Here is a 27,505-nt window from a genome sequence, read left to right as displayed (position 1 = left end):
CTTTGCCAGAGGGATTTTAGTAATGCAGTTTCTCTTTTCTGAGTGGTTGAAAGGCAAACAAAGAGGAAAGGAAGAAAGAGACACTCAGGCTATATTTCTTTGTTCTTGTTATTCTGCGCTCAATATCTCATTAGTGAGGCCGCACCACTGTCCTTAACAGAGTTGTGTTCTTCTACCTGATTTAATTTTCCATTGCTACTATGTCCCCTGGTGAAACTAGCCCTATTGTAAATCACTGGGCTGAGTAACGTGGCTGGGAGCTTTCTCTGTGTGTGTGGATGGAGAGTGCCAATGTTGGCTATCTTCAGTCACTGAATTATAACTTCAGAGCCAGTCCAATCCAGTCGTTAAGTCTGACGTCACTAGCCGTGTCTGGGCCTAAACTCCGCTGCAGGTCCATATATCAAACGATCACTATGGCATTACTGAGAGTTGAAAAACTGTATAAAGTCTTTCATCTTTAATAAAATGATCAGCGTTCTGCTCTACCAGGTGTAACAATTGAGTTTAACATCCAGGCATCCATGAAAACGGAATTTATGACATTTAACGGAGTTAGAAGTTAGCAGGAAGTTAGCTTGCTAGCTTCTATCTAAATACAATATAGCATGTCCTGACTGCGGGGTTTGGGAAACAAATTAAAACGTACAGCTCTGTTATCACTTCCAACATAAATGAAGACAGAAAACTAAACAGCAGTGACGTTTGTAGGGTTACTGAAGTTTGGCTAGCTGTAGTTAATGATGTGCTACGTGACCGCTAGCGACACAGCTATGTTAGCATAATATAAACAAGCTAACTTTTTTTCCACTCGATAAAAGTTAACGTGGGGGTTCTCGGTGGTCAGGAACAAATGTAATCGCATGGCAGGATGCTGTAAAAGGACCAAACTTCAGCCAGGAGAACAACTGAGATAATCCATCCACAATACGAGGTTAGTCATTCATATACTGCCAGTGTTGGGAAGGTTACTTTTAAAATGTATTCCATTACAGAATACAGAATACATGCCCCAAAATGTATTCTGTAACGTATTCCGTTACGTTACTCAATGAGAGTAACGTATTCTGAATACTTTGGATTACTTAATATATTATCATGCTGTTTACAACTACGTGAATGTACTATTGCTGTGATTATTACTGTTACTGAAGGTCCGCGGCTCCGAACCGTAGTAAAGGGACCTCTGGCTAATACGGTGGGTTCTGTGTCGGCCGAAAACTAGCTTTACTTTGTTGTCTGGGTCAGCTTTGCTAGCGAGAGACAGAGAGAGGCGTTCAAAGGCTGCTCCAACGGAACTTATTGTTTTTGGAGGAAAACACGAACACGGTGTACAGTCGAGTCTTAATAGCTTACTTACAACTGGGCTCGTCAGGCACTCTTCTTGGCTGCAGTGGTTATTATTATATTTACATGCTTCCAGCTCCCGTTTTTGTTCGATGACAGCTCGTACTTTTCGACTCTCCTTTTTCTCCCACCTTGCTCACAGACACATAACGTGTATGGCAGTCCATTCTCCCTGCAGCACGAACTACACTGCCCATGAGGCTACATTCTTTAGAGCTATACCTGTAGCATTCTGCCTATTAGCTTAGCACAACAACAGGCGCTCTCTCACCCAGGAAACACGCAGAGAGAAAGCGTAACCTGTAACCATGGCAACCGTAACGCTGCCGCCTGGAACAACAGAACATAGCTGTCAAACAAAACCCAAACAGTCCTGACCCGCCACAATATGAAACAGAGAAGTACCGCCGTGTAATCCATTTATTTCAACAAAGTAACTGTATTCTAAATACCACCTTTTTAAACGGTAACTGTAACGGAATACAGTTACTCATATTTTGTATTTTAAATACGTAACGGCGGTACATGTATTCCGTTACTCCCCAACACTGTATACTGCTGCATGGGCTGGGCTGTAGTTACATCCTAAGGTTTTAAAAACTGAGCTTAAATAAATGATTAGCGGTAATAAAAGCCGAGGGAAGTCAACAGTGATCACTGACTGTTTTAGGAGCTTTTTTGAGATTAAATAGAAGAAAATACAAAACATTAAACATGTTAACAACACAAAAGCCATATTAAACGCAGACTACTTTAGGCCCGGAAGTAGGATTCGTCACTTAACGACCGGATGGATTATTACTTCTGCCCTCTAGGTGTGTGCACAACAAAATGCACATATGAAACACTACAATATACCCCCCCCCCCCCCTCCCCAACCACACACACACACACACACACACACACGCACATACACACACTAAAACATACCGTGACCATGTATAGTACATAACACTTCACATAGATTTCTTTACTTTTCTGCACTCATTCCTGGCCGAAGAATTGTAAAATATTATTATTTCTATTATATTAGTAAAAAATATTTAGTGATAGCTGACGGTGACGAGTGTTCTTTCTGTTTTTTAAAAGAACCATTACTTTAGCAAAAGAGACAATAAACCACTATGAAAACATCTCATTACACGTATAACTGCATTGATGATTGAAATTGTGGATAAATCATCAAAAGTAAATAAATAAGTAAAGTAAAAGTAATTATTCTACAGAAAAATGTTCCTTCTCAGTGTTTTATGGACCACAACTAATTGTGGAAATGTTTAAGGCTAAGGTCATTTCAAACTCATTTAAAGCGTTTACTCTGTTTAATCTACAGTAATGCATGACATTCTAAAAAACCACAGAAACATAGGCCTACATTTGATCCTTTAAAAAGAATATTAAAATATATCAATAATAAAAGATCGGTTGAATTTAAGATTTAAATAGTGTGTGACACAGTACATAATCACAGGTGGGATTAAAAATAATGAAAAATAGAGATGTGTGTAGAGAGGTGTGTTGGCAAAACACTTGGTTAAACTTTCTAGTGATTTGGCAGACATGCTAATCTGAAAGTGCTGCTTATTCCTATTTCCTTAAAACAGAATTGACCAACGCTTTTTTTGCTAATGTAAAAGAGTTATTGACAACGTTTGGTACTTACAACTTATTGGCATCTTTTCACACTGCACACCTTCTTCTCTGTGTAACACCCTTGTTAGCTTGTCTTTTCGCTAATGCTAATTTGTTTTCACACAGAGCACAGCTTGACACTGATCTCAGAGCAGTGAAAGAGGAGCTAGCTATCTTTAGCAGCAGTTTGCCTCGCATGCTGGTCTCCCACTAGTCCCCCACCAAATACCAGACATTTATCTACATTACACACAGGAAACGTGCTACATTTTCCAATGCAAGCAGTTTCCAAGGCAAACAGAGCTTCCAGCAACAGGCTGGAATGACAGGACGCTGTTTGAGATGAAAGGAGAGAGATTGCTTTCAACTTGGCACGTTTTAATTGATGCCAGTTTTTAGATTTGACTTGGAAAGCACTGCTTCCCTTGCTTTTCCAATTCTAGCCTTAAAGTGAATTTTATGGTATGCCACATATGCCATGCTTCCTTCCTCTAACCGAGAGAGATTGTTGCTACACTATGCAGAGCTCACTGAAGGTGCAGATTTAAACACCATGGATTAGGTGTTCATTTGCAGGATTAGAGTACAGTGGAGTGGCAGTTGATGATATCAGGGTTAACTGATGGCACAGCCATAGCTGGACTGGCCATTGGGCATAACGGGCATTTGCTTGGTGGCTTGATGATTTTTTTTTTCTTTCTTTGTAACGGTATAAACAATGAAAGGTGTTGGATTGGTCAGATGCTGGCCGGTGTGTAAAAATAACTCAGTTGTTTGGTGGTGGCATCGCGGAGCTTCCACAGATTCAGTAAAATTAACAAGTGGTGGAGGCCAGCATCCATTTGCTGTTATGGAGTTCTTGTTATGGATTAAAAAATGTCTTTTTTTTGTTTCAAAATAGCTGATAACTATTCGCTGATAGCTGCCAACATCTGCAAACAAATATAATTCTATAAACTTGTTCTATATAGTGTGTAACTGTTAATATAGAGCGTTATTAAATTTACTGCTAATGCAATCATATGGCACACTGACCTCTGAGGAAATTTTAAATGGCACTCGCCATCAGAAAGGTTGCCTACCCCTGCTCTAGATCTCACTTGGCTGCTTTTAAAAAAGCCACCCTGTGTTTTCCTTGTTGAATTTAAAACATCCAGGCACAGGAAAAGACGAGAAGTCTTCTGTGCTATGATTACTTGGGTAATCGCGGGGCGACCGTGGCTCAAGAGTTGGGTGTTCGTCTTGTAATCGGAAGGTTGCCCGTTCGAGCCCCGGCTCGGACAGTCTCGGTCGTTGTGTCCTTGGGCAAGACACTTCACCTACCGCCTACTGGTGATGGCCAGAGGGGCCAATGGTGCAATATGGCAGCCTCGCTTCTGTCAGTCTGCCCTAGGGCAGCTGTGGCTACAACTGTAGCTGCCTCCACCAGTGTATGAATGTGAGAGTGAATGAATAGTGGAATTGTAAAGCGCTTTGAGGGGTCCTGAAAAGTGCTATATAAATGCAATCCATTATTATTATTATTATTATTATTATTATTATTATTATTATTATTATTATAACATTGATCAAGAACACTGTGTGCTCTCTGTGGTTTTTATTTAGTCCATTTATTTAGCGACTGATTGACAATGAAGCATGGTGATCTTCAGTCTGCTGGTCATCTCACCACCCTGTCCCTAGCACTGATGTATTATTGACTTAACCTACTTACAACAGCGCTGCGAAATATCACCAGCATAACACAGACAGCAGTTAGAAAACACATTTGTCTATTTCTGCTGTTGTGGCATGTTATGTGAACCCTAAATTAATTCATTCTGGTGTATGGGAGCTCCCATGTGACTGTGTCTCCCTAGCTACTATCTCTGTAAGATCCACTCAAAGACTCAGACTCACACACGCCACTCGTAGCTTCCTGGCTGGTTTCCATGGCAGCATGCCTCATCAAAAGCAGCTCCCACCTATCACTGTCAGGCAGTGTGTATGTGCTCTGTGTGTGCACATGTTTGTGCTTTTGTGTATGCATATTCTAGTGTTACTGCTCTCACAGCTTACACTGATATACACAAATTGATACACTGATATACACGTTCACACACCAACAAGTGTTACAGTGGTCCAAGATGGAAGTTAAGAGTCTTGCTCCTTCTCTTCTCTCCATTTTTGCATCTATTCGTAGCTGTAACTAATGCCTTTTTAAAGCGCTAAAAATGGGATGGGATGCTCACATTATTTCCCTTTTACCAGCTGGTGGACTGAGCTTTGGCTACCCTGTTATGGGTGTGGCGAAAAGACCCAAATGAAAGGCTCTCAAGGCAGAACTCATTAAACAGAAAGAAACAACCCATATTAAGGTGATGTAAAGGAAGTCTTAGAATGCTATAATAATCACAGTGACAAGCAAACTCAAAACTCTAGTAGCTATTCAAATGGGGCCTTTCAGAGAAAATGTCAGGGTTTTGGAAACCATTAGATAATGTAAAACTGTTTGCATTTTATGTTGGCCAATAATGAATGCCCTGCAAGATAGAAATACAAGAAATCTTTAGACTGACTTCAGAGGTGGTGTTTTGATATGATTTATTATCTTACACCTGGAAACCACTCCCTGCATCGGCAGTTCACAGCAATCAGTCTTTATTACCTGTATTTTTATCGTGTGTGTGTGTTAGTGTTTTACTACACCTTTTTGTTTGTCAGTAGCTTTGAATTACAAAAGAAGAAATTCAAAAGAATAAATTCATAGTTTCATATGGTGACACAAGTCTTTAAGATTTTATATGAACAGTAAGCAGTGATCTAACCTATTTGACACCCTCTACATTTCTTCACAGGACAAAAGCTAGAGTACTTGTAAATCAGCATGTGTCCAAAGCCATTGTGTAATTACAGCTAGCTTTCAAGCAAGCCATGTAGCTAATCAGCTTTTCTATGGCAGATTGTAATCCAAAAGGCCAGTACTGCTTTCCCTTATCAGCAAACCACTGCCTAACAGGCAAATGCAGCTCTCAGCACTGGATTCATTAATGAGGGATCACTATCAGAGACGGGGAAACAGACTTTGATTAAATACTGTGCTTGCTTATCAGAGATTGAGAAAGAGTGCGGGATTGTCCCTTGGATCCTGCAGCACTTTGGATGCTGTGCATGTTTGCACGTTCACAGGACCAGTGAGGGAAACGGCCGTACCAGCTGTATCTGTTTAGCTTGCTTTTAGAGAATGTGCTGCACATTCACTAAGAGGGCACCAGCTTGTGAGAGCTGGCAAAAAGCAGAGGGAACAGCCATCTGATACACCAGTTTGTCATTTTTAGACACACTTTGACATATTCAGATATATTATTTGGAGTTGCATTATTTTGCAACCAAATCAAATCTGTTTTTCTGATGTTTTTTGGCGAATATGAGACGAGCCTTTATATTCTTTTTGGTCAACAGTGGGTTTTGCCATGAAACTCTCCCATCGAGACCATTTTTGCCTTATGTAGTTCTTATTGGATAAATCATGAACACCTTAACTGGGGCAGGTGAGGCCTGCAGTTCTTGAGATGTTGTTCTGGGTGCTTTTGTGACCTCCTGGATGAGTCATTGATGCACTCTTGGAGTAATTTTGGAAGGCTGGCCACTCCTAGGAAGTTTTCTCAATTTTTGAATAACAGCTCTCCACTTGGTTTAGTCTTAGAAAAGGTTTTCCAGACTGATAGATGTCAGTGGTGTTGTCTTTCAGCTGTTTTTTGCGTTTCTATAGATCAAGGCATGACGTGTTGCTTAGCTTACTTCACTTTGTCAGACAGGTTATATTTAAGTGATTTCTGGATTAGGCAGTTATCAGGCCTGAGTGTGGCTAGTTGAAAGTGAACTTTTCAAAGGTCAGCTTTCCAAAAAATGTGGCTGATCAAAGTAAATTCACAATTTAACGAGGGAGGGCAACTACTTTTTCAAATAGGACATGGTAGGTTTGTGTAGCTTTTTTCCCTTATTAAATGAAATGATTAGTTAATCTAATCATTTAATAATTTACTAAATTTTAAAACTAAATGTAGTTTAAAAAATAAGAAATCAAGAAGAGCAAAAATTTTCCCAGTACTGTATATTACGTTGGGCAATAAAATACTTATTGATCATAGATGTTTGTTTAGAAGTCAGATAAGAGCGTACAATGTAATTTGGATAAAAGTCTAAGGGCAGTGATTAGCGATTTCTGAGATTAATTGAAATCTTGATCTTTATATGGTTGTCATAAAATCCTCCTACTCTGCAGTACAGTCACCTTTTTCTTCAAGCAGTCTTCGTTTGGTCCTCTGATTGAGGGCACTTCCCTGCTCGCTGATGTGGAAACAGATGTTGCCATGCTTCGTCTCCCCCTCCTCTTCTCTCCTCCCTCTGTATTCTCTTGGCCGTGGTCACCATGGAGACAGACCTGTTGTTCTGTGCACAGGAGCAGATACAGTATGCTGCTGTGCATCATCATCATCCCTCTCTGTCTATCACTGAATTCTGTGTAGCAGTGAAGAACAGACTGTGAATACTAAAAAACAAAGGTGCTGTCACCTTGCAGTGACACACACATCACATTTTAAAAACAAACAAACAAACAGGTGATCATTTTATTTCATTAAATGGCTAAATCTAGTAATATCGCAAATGATTGTGGAGCTGCTTTTACATGTTTTAAGCAGTGAAAGTCACACAACACTTTGCTGTGCTATTTTTATTCAACAGAAGTCTTCTCTTTCATTGTTTTTGAGTAGTCCGATCTGAGAAATGTGTGAGCTTATTATTGATCTAGGGTTCTCAAAGACTGTTCAATTGTTTTCTGTGGCTCTCCAGTGAAAATGACAGAATTTGTTGATACCGAATTTGCCATGCCGTGGGACAGTATGACAACAATTTGCCTTTCTTTTTTTTCTTAATTTTGTGCACTTTTCCTTTGCAACCGTCCATCAAAATTTCAGAACCCTTGCTATAGATAATATTATTAAAAGTCTCATTTCTTATAATTACCCCTTAGGAAACACTTTATTGTGCTGACCCATGTACTTTTTTTATGCTAATCTAACAGATTTGTTTTTTCTTAGCATAATCATAGTTTTTGGTGATGTCACTAAAGTTGAGTCTTGTAGTTTAAGAGGTTACACATTTCTGTTTCTGTAATATTTATGCATTAATAATTATTTTCAATAATACTGAGAGAGTTTTGCAAGGAGAAAAAAAAGAAATATTGCTACAAATTTGACATTAGACTAGCTCAGTAACGGATTTACCTTTAATCATGACAAGAAGATTTTAGGGCTACATAACAGCTGGACAGTTACAGCTGCATTGTTGGACAATGACATGAACAACTAAACACTTTTGATATTTGTTTTGTTTTGTTTTTCTTTGGCTCTATTGCAGTGGTATCACATTACACAACAGAATAAGTTAAGAGAATGTAAATATTAGGAGCCATTATTAGTTCAATACAGCTGCAGACAGCTGCAGTGTCTCTGAGCTAGCAGCTCTGTGAGGCTGAGGGCATTTCAACAAACAGTTTGTGTTTAATGGGACTTAAAATAAATGTCCTTGTCAAGCTAAATGCCATACTACGGGAGAGATTATTTGAGGTTACATCAACACGTAGCTAAGAGACCATTGCTAGAAAGCAATAAAAATCCATCTCTAGTTACAATTGTGTTTTGGAAACCAAAACACAATTAAGTGACCTTGATAGTTTTGAAACCACTGCATCTACCCCTGACTGTCACCTCTGTGTTTGTATGTCTTTGTGTGTGATTGAGAAATGCAGGAATAAACCAGAACAGGCATAAAAACTATGGCTTTAGATTATGGCTTCTCTTATCACATTTAATGATTCAGTATCTTTGATTCAGTTGTAAACATTGCACAAGCTATTACTCCACTTTCCCCACCACTCTTCAAACTGCTTTCACAGTCAGTTAGAGGTCAACTGAAACAAATCTTTAATGGCAAATGCTGAAATGTTGTTCTTTGAATGCTGCCATCATTAACCATTGCTTATAAAAGCTGTGCTTATTTGATGATTGAAGAATATTGTTTTGGTGATGATGGCCGCAATCATGTGTCCAACAGGGAAAGTCTTACCCATTCAAAGGCTCCTTCCCTCCCATGTGGAACCCCATCGCTTTGATGGACTTCAACAACCTCTTTAGAACAATGGATAAGATGGGCAAGGAGGTAAAGCAGTTCTCACTATTAATGAGTATTCTTATTAACAAGCATTCTAGATTGGTTTACTGGACAGGTTGCACACCTGCTATATGCCTGACTCATGCTGAACATCCTCCTGCATTTCAGATTCCCAGAGACGCTCCCTGGAGAGCTCCCCATGCTGAAGAGTGGGACAAGATGACCATGCAGGAACTCTTTGAAAAACTCTGCTGGACCAGGTAACATGTTCAAAATAGGGCTGCTCAATTAATCTAATTTTAATCTAAATTACGATCTGGGCTTTCAACGATCATTAAAAATGACTGAGCCGATTATTAGCCCCTCCCTCGTGCTTTACTCTCGCGCTGCTCCGTGTGGCAAATCGAGCGCACCTTTCTGCATTTCGAACACGCATTACAACAATTAAGAGGACCCGAGGGAAGCTCGGAAAGCTAAGCAGAAGTTAGGAGAGGAGAGTGACTGCCGTTGGTTGAAAAGAGAGGTAAAAAAAACTTCAGTGGTGTGGAAACATTATGGGTTCGCGGAGTCAGACGTGCATCAAGTAGACATAGTGTGTAAACTTTGCTACAGTATCGTAGCTGCACCACAGAGCAACACTGCAAAGTTCACTAAACATAGATGTTTACATTTTTCATTTATGTTTTATATTGCAAACATTTGCACTGTTATCAGTATTTGCACACTATTTTATATTATTTTTTGACAATCTTTAAAGCCATTATTCAATACATTGTTATTGTTAAATAAAAAATAATAATCGAGATCTCAATTTCAGTGAAAATAATCGTGATTATCATTTTTGCCATAATCGAGCAGCCCTAGTTCAAAATGTTTCCCGTTTCTGCAGAGAATAGGTCTAGCTATTCATCCTGTTATCTCTGAACGTTTATATCCAGGGTAAAGTTGTATTGCTAAATCATATGACATTTCAATTCAATTCAATTCAGTTTTATTTATATAGCGCCAAATCACAGCAACAGTCTCCTCAAGGCGCTTTATATTATAAGGTAGACCCTACGATAATACATTCAGACTCAAATGTTAAAGGTGGTCTCCTACAACAGCTTTATTTCTCTTACAAAAGTTATATTTGTTGTTTTATTTTCTAATACCTGAAATCAGTCAGCGAGTTATAAGCTAAGTTATAAGCTAATGGTAGCAAGCTCAGTTAGCAAGGTATCTCATAGGGTGCATGGTGCAATTCCACTCACCAGAGCTGGAAGTAGAATTAACCAAAGAGCACATCATGCTATTTCCAATAAAATGATCTAAAAGGCTCCAACACCACAGTCACAGTTAAGAGGTCCAGTTCAGTGACTCAAACTTGCAGAGGTGTAAATAGTTACAGCTTCCTGTGTCAGCACTAATAAGAATAATAATTCTCATCCCTGCAAAAACTTTGAAAACTGATGCTGAAGGTTGTAGCTATTTCATAGAGGTTTTTGGTGGAGAAGCTTCAGTATATGATGCACTGTGAGTGAGAATGTTTTTGATAATCGAATTACTGTGTAAATTTAAAATATGCAGCTTATAAAAAGTAAATTACATTTTTGTAACAACATAGAAACAACAGTCCTTCACTAATTAAAAGATTGTACTGCTCCTGTGTTTGAATTACTACTCAAATGTACATTACATGCAAGTCTCTGCTGGAAAAGTAGGACAAGCTAACAGAAATCCCTGACATGGTGATTTATTTGTGCTTTGTTCACACTCTTACAGAATATAAAAATTGTGACTGGGGTACATGCAGTATTTAAAGACTTCTTACCTTCCATGTAATCTCTCCCAGAACTGCTCGTCGCTTCGCCACACTGTTTGTCAACGTAAACGTGACCTCTGAACCCCACGAGGTGTCGGCTCTCTGGTTCCTCTGGTACGTCAAACAGTGCGGAGGGACAATGAGGATCTTCTCCACCACCAATGGAGGACAGGTATATCTGCCCAAAATTATACCACTGATTCAGAACAACAGACTGAAAGAAAACGAAGGATTTTTTTTTTTTATATCTATGTGAGCAAACAGAATACTGTTAAGTCTAATTGTTGAATGTTGTGTTTCTTAAATTTGTACAGTCTTAGTTCAAGCAGTAGGATCAAAGCCATTCCTTTGATCCTGACCACCTCTCCAACCACTCTGTGCTGGGGGAGGTTTTTTCAATTCAATTAAATTCAATTTATTTATATAGCGCCAAATCACAACAAAAGTCGCCTCAAGGCGCTTTTATTGTAGATACATCCTATCTGAAAGATCTGTTTCTTGTGTTGTAAGCTTCCTGCTTTTATGACCCTTTTGGTCAGCAGGAGGTCACACAAACGCACCCCCATGACACACACATACACACACATTCCTACAGAAGTTCACACATATACATACAATGCCTTGTCTTAGAACCACGTGGGCATTGCTTTGCTGTGATGTGTTTTGTGTGAACTGTTTCTCAATAAAAGGCAGCGAGAGGAGGCCGGATTTGGGGTCATTTCGTGGTAGACATCAACGAGGCCTCCCTTGCAAGTGAAACGATTGATTGCTGTTGCCTTGTTTTTCTTTCACGGGAATAAGTCCTGGATATACTACTATACTATAATACTATACTATATACTATACTAAACTATAATACTCTCTCAGCTTTCCATTAATGCACTACAAAAAAGTACAGACAGTGTAATGGGGGCGTGCCAAGAAGTGGACTTGCGTTCTCTGCCTCTCACACAGATTCATTCAGTGATTCAGAGGAGCAGTTGAACATCAGAGGGAGATCCCTCACAGCCCAGTCTCCTGAATAAGATGCTGTCCACATAAAAGATGTTTTCTTGGAATACTCAGGGCGTCTTTTCTGCTGCCGTTCCTCAAGCTGAGGGCCTTGTTCCCATAGCCACAAAGGCTTTGGTAAACAAATGACAAATAGTAGTGCAGTCGGCTCTGTGGCCCCTTCCTGTTTGCTTCACATTTAAAGCTTACACGTCTTGTGGCTGGTGCATACATAGGGGTGTTTGAAGTATTTACACATAGTCATCTTAAACATATGGATATGCAATTGGTATGCATTGCTTCGAGTGCAGCTTTCCTGCAAAACTGCAAAACGTGTCTTTAATCAAACAAGACAAGAAGAGGCTCACCTCATTTCACCGCCCAGGACTGATTTAGGTTTAGTTCGTGCTTTCACAGCGACTGCTTGACAAATTCATCCAAATGCCACAGAGGAATACACACAATGTGTTTCTGGTCAGGGATGAGAGAGATGTTGATACTAACCACATGGAAATGGTCAGCACTGATTTAGTTTTGTGTATCGGAGCTTTGACAGCCCAAACTTCTCTCCACCTCCTCACTATCATCTTCATCATTCAACATTTGCTGGCCTGGCTTTATGAACGTGTTTCTTTTGAATTAAGATGCAGAAATTTGTAGTGAAGGAAATGAAGGTGGACTGAGGATAACCGGTGCGTATCACCAGGATAAATCAGGGGATTTTATCGGCTTCGTTCCAAAATGGGAGTTTATTAGCCTTGCTGAGGGGTACCCAGTGGGGGATCAGAGTCACTTCCACCCAATATAAATAGAAACCAGTGTTGCTGCATCTGCTCTCCCTGTTGGTGCTCACTGAACTCTGCTCTCTTTGTGTCTCAAGGAGAGGAAGTTTGTAGGGGGTTCGAATCAGGTGAGTCAGTGCATGGCGAGGGAGCTGGGAGACCGAGTGAAGCTGCAGTCTCCAGTCTACAGGATCGACCAGACCGGAGACATGGTTGTGGTGGAGACCGTGGACAAGCAGACCTACAAGGTGAGATGAGTATATCACCAGTATTTCCTTTGAAATACTATTCTTTAAGGACACTTTTTATGTTTTTCCTTACATATAATATTGAGCTGAAAGTGAGCATTTGAAGTCGATTAATGTTTATTAACTGTATCCAGCACCAGATGATCTCAGAGATTACAACAAGATGGAGTGAAACCTAAGTATTCCACCTTTGAGCAGATCTTGGCCACAGTGAGAATAAAGTAAAGAGAGGAAAATAGAGGAAATGCGCTCAGGGCATCTCTGACCACAGAACAGTTTCCACTTTGCCTCAGTCTGTTTAAAATGAGCTTTGGCCCAGAAATGATGGCAGTGTTTCACCATTATGTTTTGGATTTAACCTGTATTTGTGAACAGTACAGTGTTCATAGACAGTGATTTCCAGAAGTGTTCCCGAGCCCTCCCAGTGATTTCATAACAGTCATGCCTGCTTTAGTGCAGTGATGCAGCAGGGCCCAAAGATCATGGGCATCCATTATTGATTTTCAGCCTTATCCTTTGCACACAGAAATTCCTCCAGATTCTTGGAATGTTTTGATGATATTATTCTTTTCAGTTTGATGTTGAGGAACATTTTTCTGAAATTGCTCCACAATTTGTAGAAACAGTTTTGGGGTTTTTTGCAGAGCATCTCTGAGATGCTCTTTTTATAGCTGATCATGTCACTTTGAGACATGTCACTGCCATCAAATTCAAAGTGAGCTTTTTGTTTCTGTAAATGATAATAGTAGATTTCTGATACTTTTCTGTATATGTGAATAAAAGATGGCTGCATTTTGTTTTCATTTACAGTTTACACAATGTCACAACTTTTCTGAAACTGGGTTTGTAGACACAATTGATTAGTTCAGTCCAGTGGTTCCCAACCTTCAAATGGCCCACAAAACAAATAGTCAGAATGACTTTGCTTATATGGATACATCACCGTTAACGAGCTGATAAGATAATGAATAATGACGCTGCTCTTATGTTTCAGTAGATTGTGAATGCAGGACTTTCCTTTTACTGTTTTTCTGTTACTGCAGCCATGTTTCAAATAACTGTTATAGTGTTTGTTTGATTTTATTATGTATTAGGAAATGAAACAGATACTATATTTATACACTACATAATGTGAGATGATGCAGTCTGAATATGAAACATCCATGTACCTGTAAAACAGTAACTCCTTCACAGTGTTACTCACAAACTTCACTGGCACTGCTGCTCTTTGGCTGCCATCTACTGGCTGCTTGGAAAAAAGCAGTTAAAATGTACATGATCTGTGTTACTTTGTTGATTAGGTGGATTGTTTTCATTTATGGTCAGATGGTCCATTGTAATGAATTATGGGACAGCGTTTTCTCCTCTCTTTGCATAAAGGATAGTCCAGTGTATCCTATATTAAAGGAAGCATTGAAGCCCCTTTCCTTAGTATTTGGAGAATTGCAACATCTCTTACTATGGCTGATGACTACCATGCAGATACTTCTGGGTCACATCTTTCAGTTATAAACGGACTATTGGAACACACTGTGTACTGTCTCTGTCTCTGTGTTAGGCCAAGTATGTGATCGTGGCCACACCACCTGCTTTGAATCTGAAGATGCACTTCAACCCTGAGCTGCCCCCGCTGAGGAACCAGCTGATCAACCGTGTTCCCATGGGCTCTGTCATAAAGTGCATGGTCTACTACAGAGAGAACTTCTGGAGGAAAAGGGGTACGCAGGAAGTGAAAACACAGAGCGAATGCTGTTCAAGATGATGCCATTTCTAACATTTTATTGTGTTACCAGGTTACTGCGGCAGCATGGTGATAGAGGAGGAGGGCGCTCCCATCGGCCTCACCCTGGATGACACAAAGCCTGATGGGACTGTACCTTGTATTATGGGGTTGGTACAGAGCTTCAAACATTTCTCTGTAATTGTGTATATTTTGTATTATGATTAGGGATGGGTATCGTTTAGGTTTTATCCGATACCAGTACCAAACCGGTACTTTTGAAACGGTGCCGGTGCTTAAACGGTGCTCGAACTGGTGCTTAAAGAATGAAGAACACACACTTTGTCCAAAAACCTCTCATGTTTAGCTGTTTTTTTTGTAAAAAAGATAACAATGTAGCCTTTTCTGCAGCTATAGGGCATATATGGTATCACTCTTGGCTGGAAGCAGTGCTTAATCAATGGGAAAAAAATCAAACTTTGTCCAAAAACCTCTCATGTTTAACTGTTTTCCACTTTTTCTTTGGTCATTTTAGCCTTTTTGGCCAGGGTGAAGGGAGTATCTGCCATCAAACAAGAAGACAGCCGCATGTAACTATGACGGTGTTTGCTAGTTCACCTTACATGCATTAATGTAATAACGTGGTTAGCCTACTCAACGTAAATTACACACGAACAACGTTAAGCGACTCACGCAGAGAAGAACGGCTGCTGCTGCCATCATCATCCTCATCATTTCTGCTACACTGGCAGGGCTAGGGGCCAGGACTCTACTCTTCGGGTTTTTGGGGGATGTTGCCAACTCTGGGTCCGATAAAAGGCACCACACCCGCAGTAGATGTGCTCGGTGTGAGGTCTTGCAGCAAGCTATCAAATACAGCGCATTTCTCGGCTTTAAAAAACCCCGCTATGCGTCACCAGGTGTTTCATCAGATTCGAGGTGTTACCTCCTTTGCACAGTATCACCTTAAAGCACTTGTTGCAGGCTGCTGAGTTTGCATCTTTTGCTGTGAAGTACAGCCAGACTTTCACCGCTTCGCCTTGAGCATTTTTAATCTGTAGCTCTGCTCTAAAAGAACGTACGTACCTGGGCCCGCCTACTACGCTTGGAAAGGTAAAATGATTGGCTAGAATTCAAAGTGTATGACATCTCAGGGGGAAAAAAAGCACCGAAACGTGCGCTGCTTTACGGTCTGGTTACTACCGTTTATGTCAGAACCATCCCTAATTATGATTCCATATTGTACACTACATCGCCAAAAATGTTTACCTGCCGCAGGACAGCTTTCAGACCTGAGTTATAACTATGAACATGTGGTCTTTTCTATCCTCTTTAGACCAGTCAGTGACCCCCTGGTAACCACCTGTCAGTAGGAAAAAATGTGTATTTGTCCATGATTGGTTGGCAAGTGGTTACTGGAGTTTGCCAGTTAGCGTTAAGTGATATCAGCAGCCCCAAAGAAGTATACAATGCTGCACCATGATGAGTGCTTTAGTCAGTTTGAAATACACATTTCTTTCACTAGTGATTATCAGAGGGTTACTGACTGGCCTGTAGGCTTGTGTCTCAGCTTTACCATCTGACTCTGCCCTAGTATTCTCGCATGAGCTCCTACAATTATTTCCATACAGTGTAGGACTTGAATGGAGCTAAACACAAGTGATAAAGTCATCCAACCAGCCACACATGCTCATGTAGTGTTTTCTCTTCATTCTCCCCCCAGATTCATCCTTGCCCACAAGTGCAGAAAGCTCTCAAGCCTGTCCAAGGAAGAAAGGTAGACACCAGTGGACAGAGATGGAAAAAAATTCTCACAAGCTGTGAGATCAGTTTAATCCCAACTCCTGTGTTGTTGTGTTTAGGTTGAGGAGGATCTGTGAGATCTACTCCAAAGTGCTGGGCACAGATGAGGCTTTGCATGTGAGTTTGGGTGCAGAGTGGTACACAGTCATGTGGATACTGTAGAATCGCTTGACTGACTGCTCATGTGCCTGCTTGTTTCCTGCAGCCGGTGCACTATGAGGAGAAGAACTGGTGTGAAGAGGAGTACTCTGGAGGCTGCTACACAGCCTATTTCCCCCCAGGAATCCTTACTCAGTTTGGCAGGTGAGTCTCTCTCTCACACATGTGTACACACACAAAAAAATAAACATAAATATGAAAGTGTGATCTTTTCATTTCAATTGACTTAATTTATTTGAATGTGTCAGCTGCTGGATATTAATGGCTAATATATGTTTCAGCAGGATTTGTGATTATTTCTGCAAATTACTGTCACTTCTCCTCCATGAAATGAACCTGCCTGCCTGTGCACAGCTTCAGAGGGGACTCACTGAGATTATTATGTTTACCACACAAGCAGTACTGTGATCTCATAATTAATCTGAATGGTGTTATTGCAATATTTTTTGCGGCATTTCATGGGTTTTATTGGAGTGTGAACAAATGAATGCATTTTCAGTACAGCAGGACGTGTCCCCAGGATTTGCCCATTAAATCTATAGCTGTAAACACACACAAAACACAATCCAGTGCCGTGGCTGTTTGCAGGTATCTGATAGATTGCAACTGGTTTCATTTATTAGTTGAAGCTGCTTGTTGTACAGATCCTGGTGCATATGTTCACTATTAGAGTTTTGTTAACCTCCATATGAAAATCTGAAACTCCTTGTTAATCGTCACGGGAACCATATTTCATGTCTAAATGTCCTCACCAGATGTGCAAATGTGTTCTCACTCACAATGAAAAGTAAGCTGGAGTTGGGAACCTAACATTGTGCTTTTTAATACAGAGTAACTGCATCACATACCGGGTGGCCCTGCAAGAAATAGAGTTAAAGCAAAAGTCCTTTCTTTGGTTCTTTAACGTTGAGCACAGTGGGGGTGGGAAGATTAATCCAAAGGAAATTCACTTTATGTGTTATATAATCACATATTGCACTTATTCAGGTGAGATGATATTCTTAAATGAAATGAATCAGTACAATGCTGGTGCATACATTAAAAATAAAACGGTGTTTAAAACCTGTAAACCAGTTTAACCTCTGAAGCCTCTCCTGTTTCTCTCTTTTTTTCTCTTCAGAGTGCTGAGAGAGCCGGTGGGCAAGTTGTACTTTGCGGGCACAGAGACGGCCACCGAATGGAGTGGCTACATGGAGGGGGCCGTACAAGCTGGAGAGAGAGCAGCCAGAGAGGTCAGAGAGCATTTAAGTACCTGCTTTTCACTGCTACGTGTTAGCAAATACCAGTTCTTACCAGTTTAAACACCCTTGGAGGCAGGTTACTTATATATACCAGGTGGAAAGCACTTAAATCATGCAGCTGGCACACCTATTAGTCACACCTCAGCCTGCTCCTGGTGTTGTGGATGCTCAGCCAGCAGTGCTGGGGGGTCAGCTGATATCAAATCGTGACATCCTCCCTTCTCATTTATGTCTGAGCACAGCTGACTGAAACAAACCATAGAATCAAAATGGTCCTCCCCACTCAGTCTTCTAAATCTCTCTTTAAGACACTCGCCTGCTGCTTGCAGTTTGTCCTTCTTCCAAGGCATTAACATTAGATTTGGTTTCCTAAGATACTCCCCCATGTGTTCATGTTTCTCCATGTTTCTTAGCTCTGGCTCTGCAGCAGAGTAGGTCAGTTACAGTAAAGGCCAGTCAGGTCCGAGTAGATTATCTGAGTGCATTAAACATAAACATACACTTATTCTTCTTTTTATTACTTAAGTTAAGTTGCTGTGTCGTGTTGTGTTGTATGTAATGCCAACGTGGGACAGTTCCCCAATTTCATTGTGCTATTGTACTATGTATGACTGTGCAATGATAATAAAGAGTTATCTTATTAACATCACCCAGACTCAAAAATGTGTATCATGTTTGAAATTTAGACTGTATTTTGATCCTTTTGAAGTCTTTGACTGACACCACCAATGTCTTTTCGCAGGTCATGTGTGCGATGGGTAAACTCCAACCTAATCAGATCTGGCAACCTGAGCCTGAGAATGATGTAAGAGAAGTCTTTATGCACCAATTACAAGTTGGCTTTTGATTTAAAAAAATGAACCAAAACACTTTATACCATAAATGATACTGTGAAAAAGATCATCCTGTAACAAATGAGGAAAAAAACTACCAGGCAAGACCATAATGTTTCTTGGGGTTGTAAACCAAGAGAGGTCATTTTCTCCCTCGCTTTCTATACAATCATTTGCAAGCAGAAGAGTTGCCCCCTGCTGGTCATGTAAAAAAATGCAGGTTTAAGACACCTATGCATTGTTTACACATTTTGGACCCAAGATTACATAAGTTGTATATTGCCAAATCATCTATCAAGTATCTAGTTAATATCATGCACATGAAAAAGGCAGATATCTGATATCATCATTCCCTCCGTTCTGCAGGAAATCCGGGCACTCCCATTTGTTACCACCTTCTGGGAGAGAAACCTGCCTTCGGTTGATGGTTTCCTCAAATTCTTAGGAGTCTCCACATTCCTTTCGGCTGCCGCCGCAGCTGGCTTGGTAGCCTACAAGAAGGGCATCATCCCCCGGAGTTAAACCACCCTGTCGTCTCACTCCTCCACATCTCAAGGGAACACGTCTCAATAGACACTTGTGTACTTCCAGTGCACTACTTTATGGGCCCAAACTACAGAGTAGTGACCTACACAGGGTATACATTGTTTTTGAGAAACACCGTGATGTAAGAAGGACTGCTCAGCTCATGCAGAAACACTAACACACTGTTACTCTGTCCACAAATGAAAGAGAGAATGAAGCAAGTGAGAAGGGCTGACTGAAAGGTGTTTGAGAGGAGTGACGAAAGCCTAACTTCAGTTTAAAACATGCAGACTCAGATTGTGAAACCAATGAAGGAAAAAAGATCAGAATCAGTTCGTAAGGGGAAATCTTCTCTGTCACTATTACTATCCCATACAATGCCAATGAAATCCACTGTGTCGATTATATGTGAGTTTATAAAAGTCGCCATGCTTACTGTGTGTATGAGCCTCGTCTGTGTCGCATGCTTCGGTGAGCATGCATTCGTGAGCGTGTGGTCATCAAAGTTTCCGTACAAAGTGTGCGAGCGCGTGTGCGTGAGTTTCCACTGTGTGTCTAATCTGCTGATCTTAGGTGCTGATTTATTCTGGCCAAGCAGCCGTAGCTGTTTGATGAAATCCAGTGACTTCAGAAGAGAAAAGAGTCAGTATAGTGACACTGTCCACATAGAAAATCAGAGAGGAGGTTCAAGGACAAGTGGGGGAGGGGCTTTTTCTGTCAGCAAATCCCATGAAAACACAAATGAATAGTGAATTTTTGCATTGTCTTTGTAGCTAAAGCCAGATGTGAGTCGCAACCCTAAAGTGAGTTGGTACCGCGTGAAATGGGTTTTGTTGTTTCTCTTAAATTTAAATTTTATTTACATCCCAAAGCCCAAATTATGTGCCCTAATATGAATCCTAATATGTAGCCCAATAATGTCATATTAGGGCACTAAATGTGTATTATTCCCAATGAGCGATCTGTGCAGTTGAAGGCTGGCTCCAAAAGCGGGTTATTCCTCACAGACTACTATGTTAAAATGTCTAGGTTTCCCCCTGAAAAGGCATCTTTAAAGCCTGGTGCAGTCTTTGTAGCTAACTCCTTTCATATAAATCCTCTGTTTAAACTATAGTAAGTCTTAGGTATCAGCAAACACAGGCTACCAAATATGGCCACCAAAAATTAAGATGGTGCCAGTCTAAGTACTGAACCCATAAATTTAATTGGTAATCCATAAACTAATGGTGACAATAATGATTATTATAAAGAATAATTAAACACTTCTCAGTTATAGTTCCTTGTTGTTTTAACTCTTTACGCCCTTGTATAAATCGACCAGGAGTGACCTTGAATGCTTCAGGCTTATAGAACAAAACAACTGGTGTGCATCAGAAGTTAGTGCGGATGGTCTCTCCCTGTGCAACTAGACTTAGAAAAACCCAGAAACCCTTCAAACCACAACTTTATTGATATATGCTGAGGTGTCAAAACTCATCATTAAGACTTCTCAAACAATCTAGTTTTTTCCTGTAGTTTCTCTTCAACAGGAACTCTAGGCTCACGTACATAAGCCAGGAAGTGTTAAGACAGACCAGTTCACTGTTAGTATTTGTGGGATTTGTTGACAGACAAAAAGAAAAACTCATCCTAAGAATGAGAAGAGTCAGCCTTATTCTTTTAATGGAAATGTAGTGGTGTCCAGCTGCTAGTGTGGTAATCTATCGGTCAGTATGACGGAAGCATTTGAATGTATTTTCCTCACACTAGATAACACATGCATGGTGGTTTTGCTAAGGTAATCACATTTTTCACTTGTGTATTTTTACCTTTTCACGTTCACACTTCAGATAAACACGATCCCACCGGCTCTAAGGCATCCCTGTAACAAGTGTTTTGATTTGTTTAGGAAAAATGAAACTGCCTTTTAGAGAAACTTTAAAGAAATGACATTCTCGCTGAAAAACTGACTCGCTGCAACAAAGGTTTAACTACTGCCCGCTCAGCAAGCAGTGTCGTCAGCAATCATTTGTGTGGGTAAAATGATTTGTCGGGGGTGTAGATGTGAAAGCCAACCTGCTGCACAGTCTTTATTATGTCTTTATTACAGTCTCTTTATGCCCACTACAAGAATCATGCTGTTCTTGTCCCAAAGATGTTTGTGAGTGTAGTTTATCTGTTGTGCCTTAATGGAAATTGTAATGTTTTTGTCATTTTATCGCAAGTGCCTGTGACTCTGACACTCTCAGCCCTCTTTCCCTCCCCCGCCTACTCCGGAGGTAAGAGGTCAGATGGACCAGGTCACCGGTTCAAGGCATCATCTGCGCTCATTAACAGGGGTCAGCACTGTGTTCAAGTGTATCCGAAACCTTTCGTTTTTAAAGTTCCCCTTACCTGAGTTATGTCCTCACTACAAACTTGACTCAGGTAAAGCCGGGTGTAAAAACACAGCATCAGAGCTCAGACTGTTGAGGTGATCCCTCTGCTTATCTCTGTGTCCGTGTGTGCTTTGTGTTGTGCCTGCAGCGCTTCTTCCCTCGTTGTGGTGTCCCTCTCCCGTCTGACCCTCAGTCCCAGTGCAGGTTTTATGCGCAGTTCTAGAAGTAATGATTGAATAATAATGTCACTTTTTGAACATTCACTAAAAGTGTTTGAGTTTATGGTTGGCTGAACAAACAAAAGCCAGCAAATTCCATCCACCCTGTAGAAAAACAACAACAAAAAACTAGAGCACTCACAACAAACCATCAGCAGACGTGATGCAGCGTTATTCATTATGGGGTTTTTCTGGAGATACCCCCCCCTTCCTTTGTCCCTCTGTGTATATAAGCCTTCTTAACTATTCCTGTGACCTGCTCTTTGATGTCTTTGATTCCTCATACAAAGCTGGTGATATTTAACAAAATGTGAAATAAATCTTTTACTCGCCTTAACCTGATTTATTCTGGTGTCGTGTGTGTATTATAAGTGTCATTATGTCGACTCAGAGCAGAGCTACAGTCCAAAGGAGTGAAAACAGTGGTGTAATAGTTAAGAAAAATGTGGAGAAAAAAATCATTAAAAGCTAGTCCAGTGCCCAATGTGCCCAGGAAGAATAAAAAGGACACTGTGTCATTTGTAAATAAAACCAGAATCCAATGATTTGCAAACAAGAGAACATATATGACATATCAAATGTTTAAGTTCAGTTAGTGTGCCATTTTAAGAAAAATAAAAGCTCATTTTGACTTTGATGGCAGCACCTGGTTTAAAAATAGTTGAGACGGGGCAACAAAAGCCAGGAAAAGTAAGTAGTGCTAAAAAGAAGGTTAGGTTAAATAGCATCAGATCAGTAACATGACTGGAGTGTAAAACGAGCGTTTCAGAGCGGCAGAGCTTCTCAGAAGCAAAGGTGGATGGAGGTTTACCAATCTGCAAAAGACTGCCTGTACAAATTATGGAACAATTCAGAATAATATTCCTCAACATAAAATTGAATGTGGAGAAATCTGTGTGTGCAGGGGACAAGTCTGACAATCAACATTGGATGTCTGTGAACTGAAGTGAAAACAGACGTGATTCTGTCATGAAATTCACTGGATGGGCTTAGGAACACGTCCAGAAATCACCGGCTATGAACACATTTCACTGTACCATCCACAAATACAGGCTGGAGCTCTACCGTGCAGAGAAGAAGCCATACGTGAACATGATCCAGAAACACCACCATCTCTTCTGTGCCAAAGCTCATTTAAAATGAAGTGAGGTAAAGTAGTTAGTCAAACTGAAATTTCAAATTCTTTCATGGAAAACACTGATGACGATGAGTCATCAGATCATATATCTCTCCAGTGTGTCCTGGGCCTGCCCCGGGACCTCCTCCCAGTGGGACATGCCCAGAACACCTCGCTCAGGAGGCATCCTTGTCAGATTCCAAATCCACCTCACCTGTCTCCTTTCAATGTGAAGGAGCAGCGGCTCTACTCTGAGCCCCTCCCGGATGCCGGAACTTCTCACCCTATCTCTAAAGGAGAGGCAAGCCACCCTTCAGAGGAAGCCCATTTCTGCGGCTTGTGTCTGCAATCTCGTTCTTTAGCTCACCACCCACAGCTCGTGACCATAAGTGAGGGTGGGGATGTGGATCAACCGGAAAATTGAGAGCTTCGCTTTTACACTCAGCTCTCTTTTTACTACAACAGACTGGTTAAGCGTCTGCATCACTGCATCACTGCAGCACCAATTTGTCTGTCAATCTCCCACTCCCTTCTCCCGTCATTCATGAACAAGACCCCGAGATACTTAAACTCTTCCACTGGGGCAGGAACTCATCCCTGACCCGGAGTGGGCACTCCACCCTTTTTTAGCAGAGGACCAAAGCCTCGAGTCTGGAGGTGCTGATTCTCATTCCCACAGCCTCACACTCGGCTGCAAACCATTCCAGTGCAGACTGGAGGCCATCACCTGATGAAGCCAACAGAACCACATTATCCACGAAAAGCAGAGATGAGATTCTGAGACCACCCAAGTGAAAGCCTTCCCCCACTTGGCTGCGCCTAGAAATTCTGTCCATAAAAATTATGAACAAAATTGGTGACAAAGGGCAGCCCTAGTGGAGCCCATCACCCACCAGGAACGAATCCACTTATTACCGGCTATGTGGACCAAGCTCTTGCAACGGTTGTATGAGGATCTAATGGCCCATTGCAATGGGCCAAACACCCCATTCTCCCGGAGCAAACTCCACAGGACACTCCAAGGGACACAGTTGAATGCCTTCTCCAAGTCCACAACACACATCTCCCTCAGAATGCTGTTGAAGCTCTGCCAGAGGTGTGCGCTGAAGACCTCAAGGACTGGGATCTCTGCTAGGCTTTCCCAGCACACTCTCACTATATGTTTAGGCTTGAGTGTCCAGAACATTTCGCCGCAGGTCTAGTGATATGATTATAAAATTGATCATCGACCTGCGGCCTAGAGCGTCCTGGTGCCATGTGCACTTATGGACATTCTTATATTCAAACATTGTGTTGGTTATGGCCAAACTGTGGTTTGCACAGAAGTCCAAAAACAAAACACCACTCGGGTTCAGATCCGGGAAGTCGTTCCTCACTATGAAACCCCTGCAGGTCTCACTGTTGTTGCCCAAATTAGCATTAAAGTCTCCCAGTAGGACAACAGAGTCCCCAGGTAGAGCAACCTCCAGCAGAGTCCAGCCCCTTTCCAGGAGACTGGCTCCAGAGGCGTGCACTGAGGTAAGCCCAACTATATCTAGCCGGTACCTCTGACTAACTCAGGCTCCTTCCATACCAGAGAGGTGACATTCCATGTTCCAGTTGCCAGTCTTGGAAGCTGAGGCTCAATCAGCCAGGGCCTCCACTCCTGGCCGCGCTCTGCTCCCAATGCACCCGACCCCTACGGTGCCTCCTGTGGGTGGTGGGCCTGCAGGAAGATGGTCCCACGTCCCTTTTTCGGGCTGTACCTGGCCAGGCCCCATGGACTAAGGCCTGGTCACCAGACGCTTGCCCTCAGGCACCTTCCCTGGGCTTGCCTCCAGGTCGGAGCCCTGGTAACCCTATCCCAGGCAGGGTGAACTGTTCCCTTGGTGGTCTTCTCATAGGGGTCTTCTGAATCGTTCTTTGTCTGGTCCCTTTGTCAGCATTCTTTGACTTTTGAAGGCTTTGTTACCAAGCTGACAAAAACACCACACTGTGCGCACCTCTGTTTCCCACTGAAGCAGTGCATAGTGAACATTAAAGATTGAGGATATAGCTGGAGCTTATCCTGCATATCAAATATTACAGACACGTTTTGGAGATTAAAACACTTCCTGCTATGTCATGGTCACATTCCCGCCAACTCCTTCGGTCTGTAGTGCTTTGTAGTCCCTCGCCTGTCCACCACAGTCATACGGCCACCAGCACAGCATTCTCCACAAATACACATCATCATTTAATGTAACAGGAATTTTCAGGAAAATAATTTAGTGTTGGATTTTTTCTAAAACATCAAAATGCCAAGGAGCCGCTGACTGATTAAATTGCTTCCCTAGGAGCTGTTATAATATTAAAATAAATGACTCTTAGGCCAAAAGAAGTAGTCAGAAGTACTACACAAATCTAACCTAACCCAGTCTTCAGATGCTTTAAGAATACAGGCACTGTTTTCATCGGGTATACTGCCACACAATGAGGAATTTTAATGATTTTAAAAGAAAGAATACAGGATCACTGATACATTACAAGAACACAATTCACACTGCGTGATCAGAGAGTTACTGCTGATGCTGTATTGGACTGCATTTGTTACAGTCCTGGGCCTGTGGCCCGGTGTTTTGATTTTGTATTAGTGTTTATTTGTCTGTTTTCTTCTTGGTTCATGGTTACTAGTGTTTTGGTTTCTGTTCCGTATTTCTTAGCTTGTGGATTTGGACACCCCTGACAATAATAACGGTGACAGAACAGTAATAACTTATTTTATCCGATAAATAAACACTTTAAAATTGGATTTTTTTGTATATATTGTTGGGATTAAATTATTTGAAGTGCCTCAATTCTATGCTTTATGTTAACTAAAATGTCATATAACCATGTAGTGTAGTATTAAGTGGACACGGTCCTGGAATTAAAGGCATTACACTATGTGTCCTTGGGGGGTAGATTGCTGTAGCAGGGCTCGCAAAATCGCTAGCCCGACGTCCCGGGGTCATTTTGACCTGTACTGTACATTTCTATTGAACTCGCCCGATGTTCTCAGTTTTTCAATGTTCAACATTTTCAATTTTGTCCACATGATGGACAGAATGTAACTGTGTGCTTTCTGTAGATGTACTTCTTGCATTTCTGACAAAAAGTGCTTGTTTTAAAACATGAATCTTCCTAACTTAGATTTAAAACAAAAGATGTCTACATGTCCTCCAGACTCAAAAACAGATGACAAACCAATCGACACACCTGAGTCACTGACTTTGTTATATCCACTCACTCTCACTGGCTCTGTTTATTACTGATCACTGTGTAACTGCTGTAAATTCACAGTAACTGCCATCTCCTTACAAATGTTTATTGGATTAACCACACTTGTACAGACTGTATATAACTACCAACTCTCCAGCCATGTTGATGGATTGCCTATATTGGCTGAAAATATTCATTTCCGGAGAAAAGACACAGACAGACTCTGCTTACAGGATGTGATGTGACAACACTAATGAAATATTGATGTGTCATATTTGTCCAAGGTGTATTTCATTGTTATGGAAAAAGAAAATATTAAAATCATGATGACCAATTGGAGTGGTGATTTCTATAATTTTGTGTATATAATTTGGCATTTCTTACTGATGTAGGCCAAAAATAAATACATGATATCATTTCATTCAGTTCAAAGGTTTATTTGCATGGCGCACAAACAGACACAATTGAAAGGTACAAATGTATCGTGCATGAAACGAATTCAAACGTGGTGCAGATGTGTGTCACAAGTTGATCTGGCTGTAGGCTGTGGGCCAGAGGTGTCGCTGGTTGATTCGAGTCCATGTTAGTACACACAAAGTAAACTGCTCGCTTTAGTTGTGAAGCAAAAACGCTGAAATCGGAGTAATAACACGTAGGAGGGGAACGATAACGACGACAAGAGTCTCCCGATCGTTTACTCTTGCTGTCCTGTGAACAACATCGGCGTGGTGTTAATTGTTGGCTGTTTTCGCGATCGCGTCGCGCATGAGAATATCACCAGGTAAACTCGCGACATTTTTAAACATTTTGTTGTTCAACAGCATCAAGACTGACGGAGTGTGTTTGAGATAAACTCACAAGTGTCACAGATGACACATTTGGCGTTTTTTTGCTGGTTTGTCGGTAGAAGCTCCTGAAACGCCACAGATCTGTTCGACCAAATCCACTTAATCTGCGACGCCAGTTAATCTGGAACACCGGTCAGTCTTGCGGGGAGGACGACGAGTTTTTGACCAGATGGACAATAATGAGTTAGTGTCACTGATATTGAAATTCCGCCGAAGATATACCTGCGGCGGCGCTTGAAGACGATAGAAGTATAGAGCCACAGGTGGAGAGACAGCCAGGCAAAAACTGAGCCGCAAAAGATCCGTAACAGAGTACTGGAGAAGAGCTGTCGTCGGGTGATGAAAAAAAAACAGATATTATTATTATTATTATTATTATTATTATTATTATTATTATTATTATTATTATTATTATTATTATTCCATAAAATGTTTTTCCCTAATGGTCCTCCATGCCCACAGGGCAGGGCTTTACTATGGGTGGGCGGTCTCTGCAGGGAGTGGGCTTG

The 27,505-nt window shown here is 41.2% G+C and overlaps 1 protein-coding gene across 1 annotated transcript in view; it reads left to right on the top strand.

Annotated features, from left to right (window-relative positions):
* The window catches only part of LOC102781518 (amine oxidase [flavin-containing]-like), a 49,511-nt gene extending 27,357 nt beyond the window's left edge, over positions 1-22,154 (top strand). Inside the window, exons 4-15 of the mRNA XM_087853217.1 lie at positions 9,076-9,180; positions 9,301-9,392; positions 10,967-11,108; positions 12,807-12,956; positions 14,515-14,674; positions 14,750-14,846; positions 16,400-16,453; positions 16,539-16,596; positions 16,685-16,782; positions 17,759-17,870; positions 18,622-18,684; positions 19,079-22,154. Coding sequence (XP_087709343.1) covers positions 9,076-9,180; positions 9,301-9,392; positions 10,967-11,108; positions 12,807-12,956; positions 14,515-14,674; positions 14,750-14,846; positions 16,400-16,453; positions 16,539-16,596; positions 16,685-16,782; positions 17,759-17,870; positions 18,622-18,684; positions 19,079-19,234 — 1,287 coding nt within the window. The 3' untranslated portion in view covers positions 19,235-22,154. The remainder of the gene's footprint in view (positions 1-9,075; positions 9,181-9,300; positions 9,393-10,966; positions 11,109-12,806; positions 12,957-14,514; positions 14,675-14,749; positions 14,847-16,399; positions 16,454-16,538; positions 16,597-16,684; positions 16,783-17,758; positions 17,871-18,621; positions 18,685-19,078) is intronic.
* Positions 22,155-27,505: the final 5,351 nt, after the last annotated feature.

Source organism: Neolamprologus brichardi, chromosome 16, assembly GCF_056152115.1.
Source record: "Neolamprologus brichardi isolate AB-2024 chromosome 16, ASM5615211v1, whole genome shotgun sequence".
Lineage (NCBI taxonomy): Eukaryota > Metazoa > Chordata > Actinopteri > Cichliformes > Cichlidae > Neolamprologus > Neolamprologus brichardi.
The sequence above is the reverse complement of the archived record's forward strand: the minus strand, read 5'-3'. Positions and strand labels throughout refer to the sequence as shown.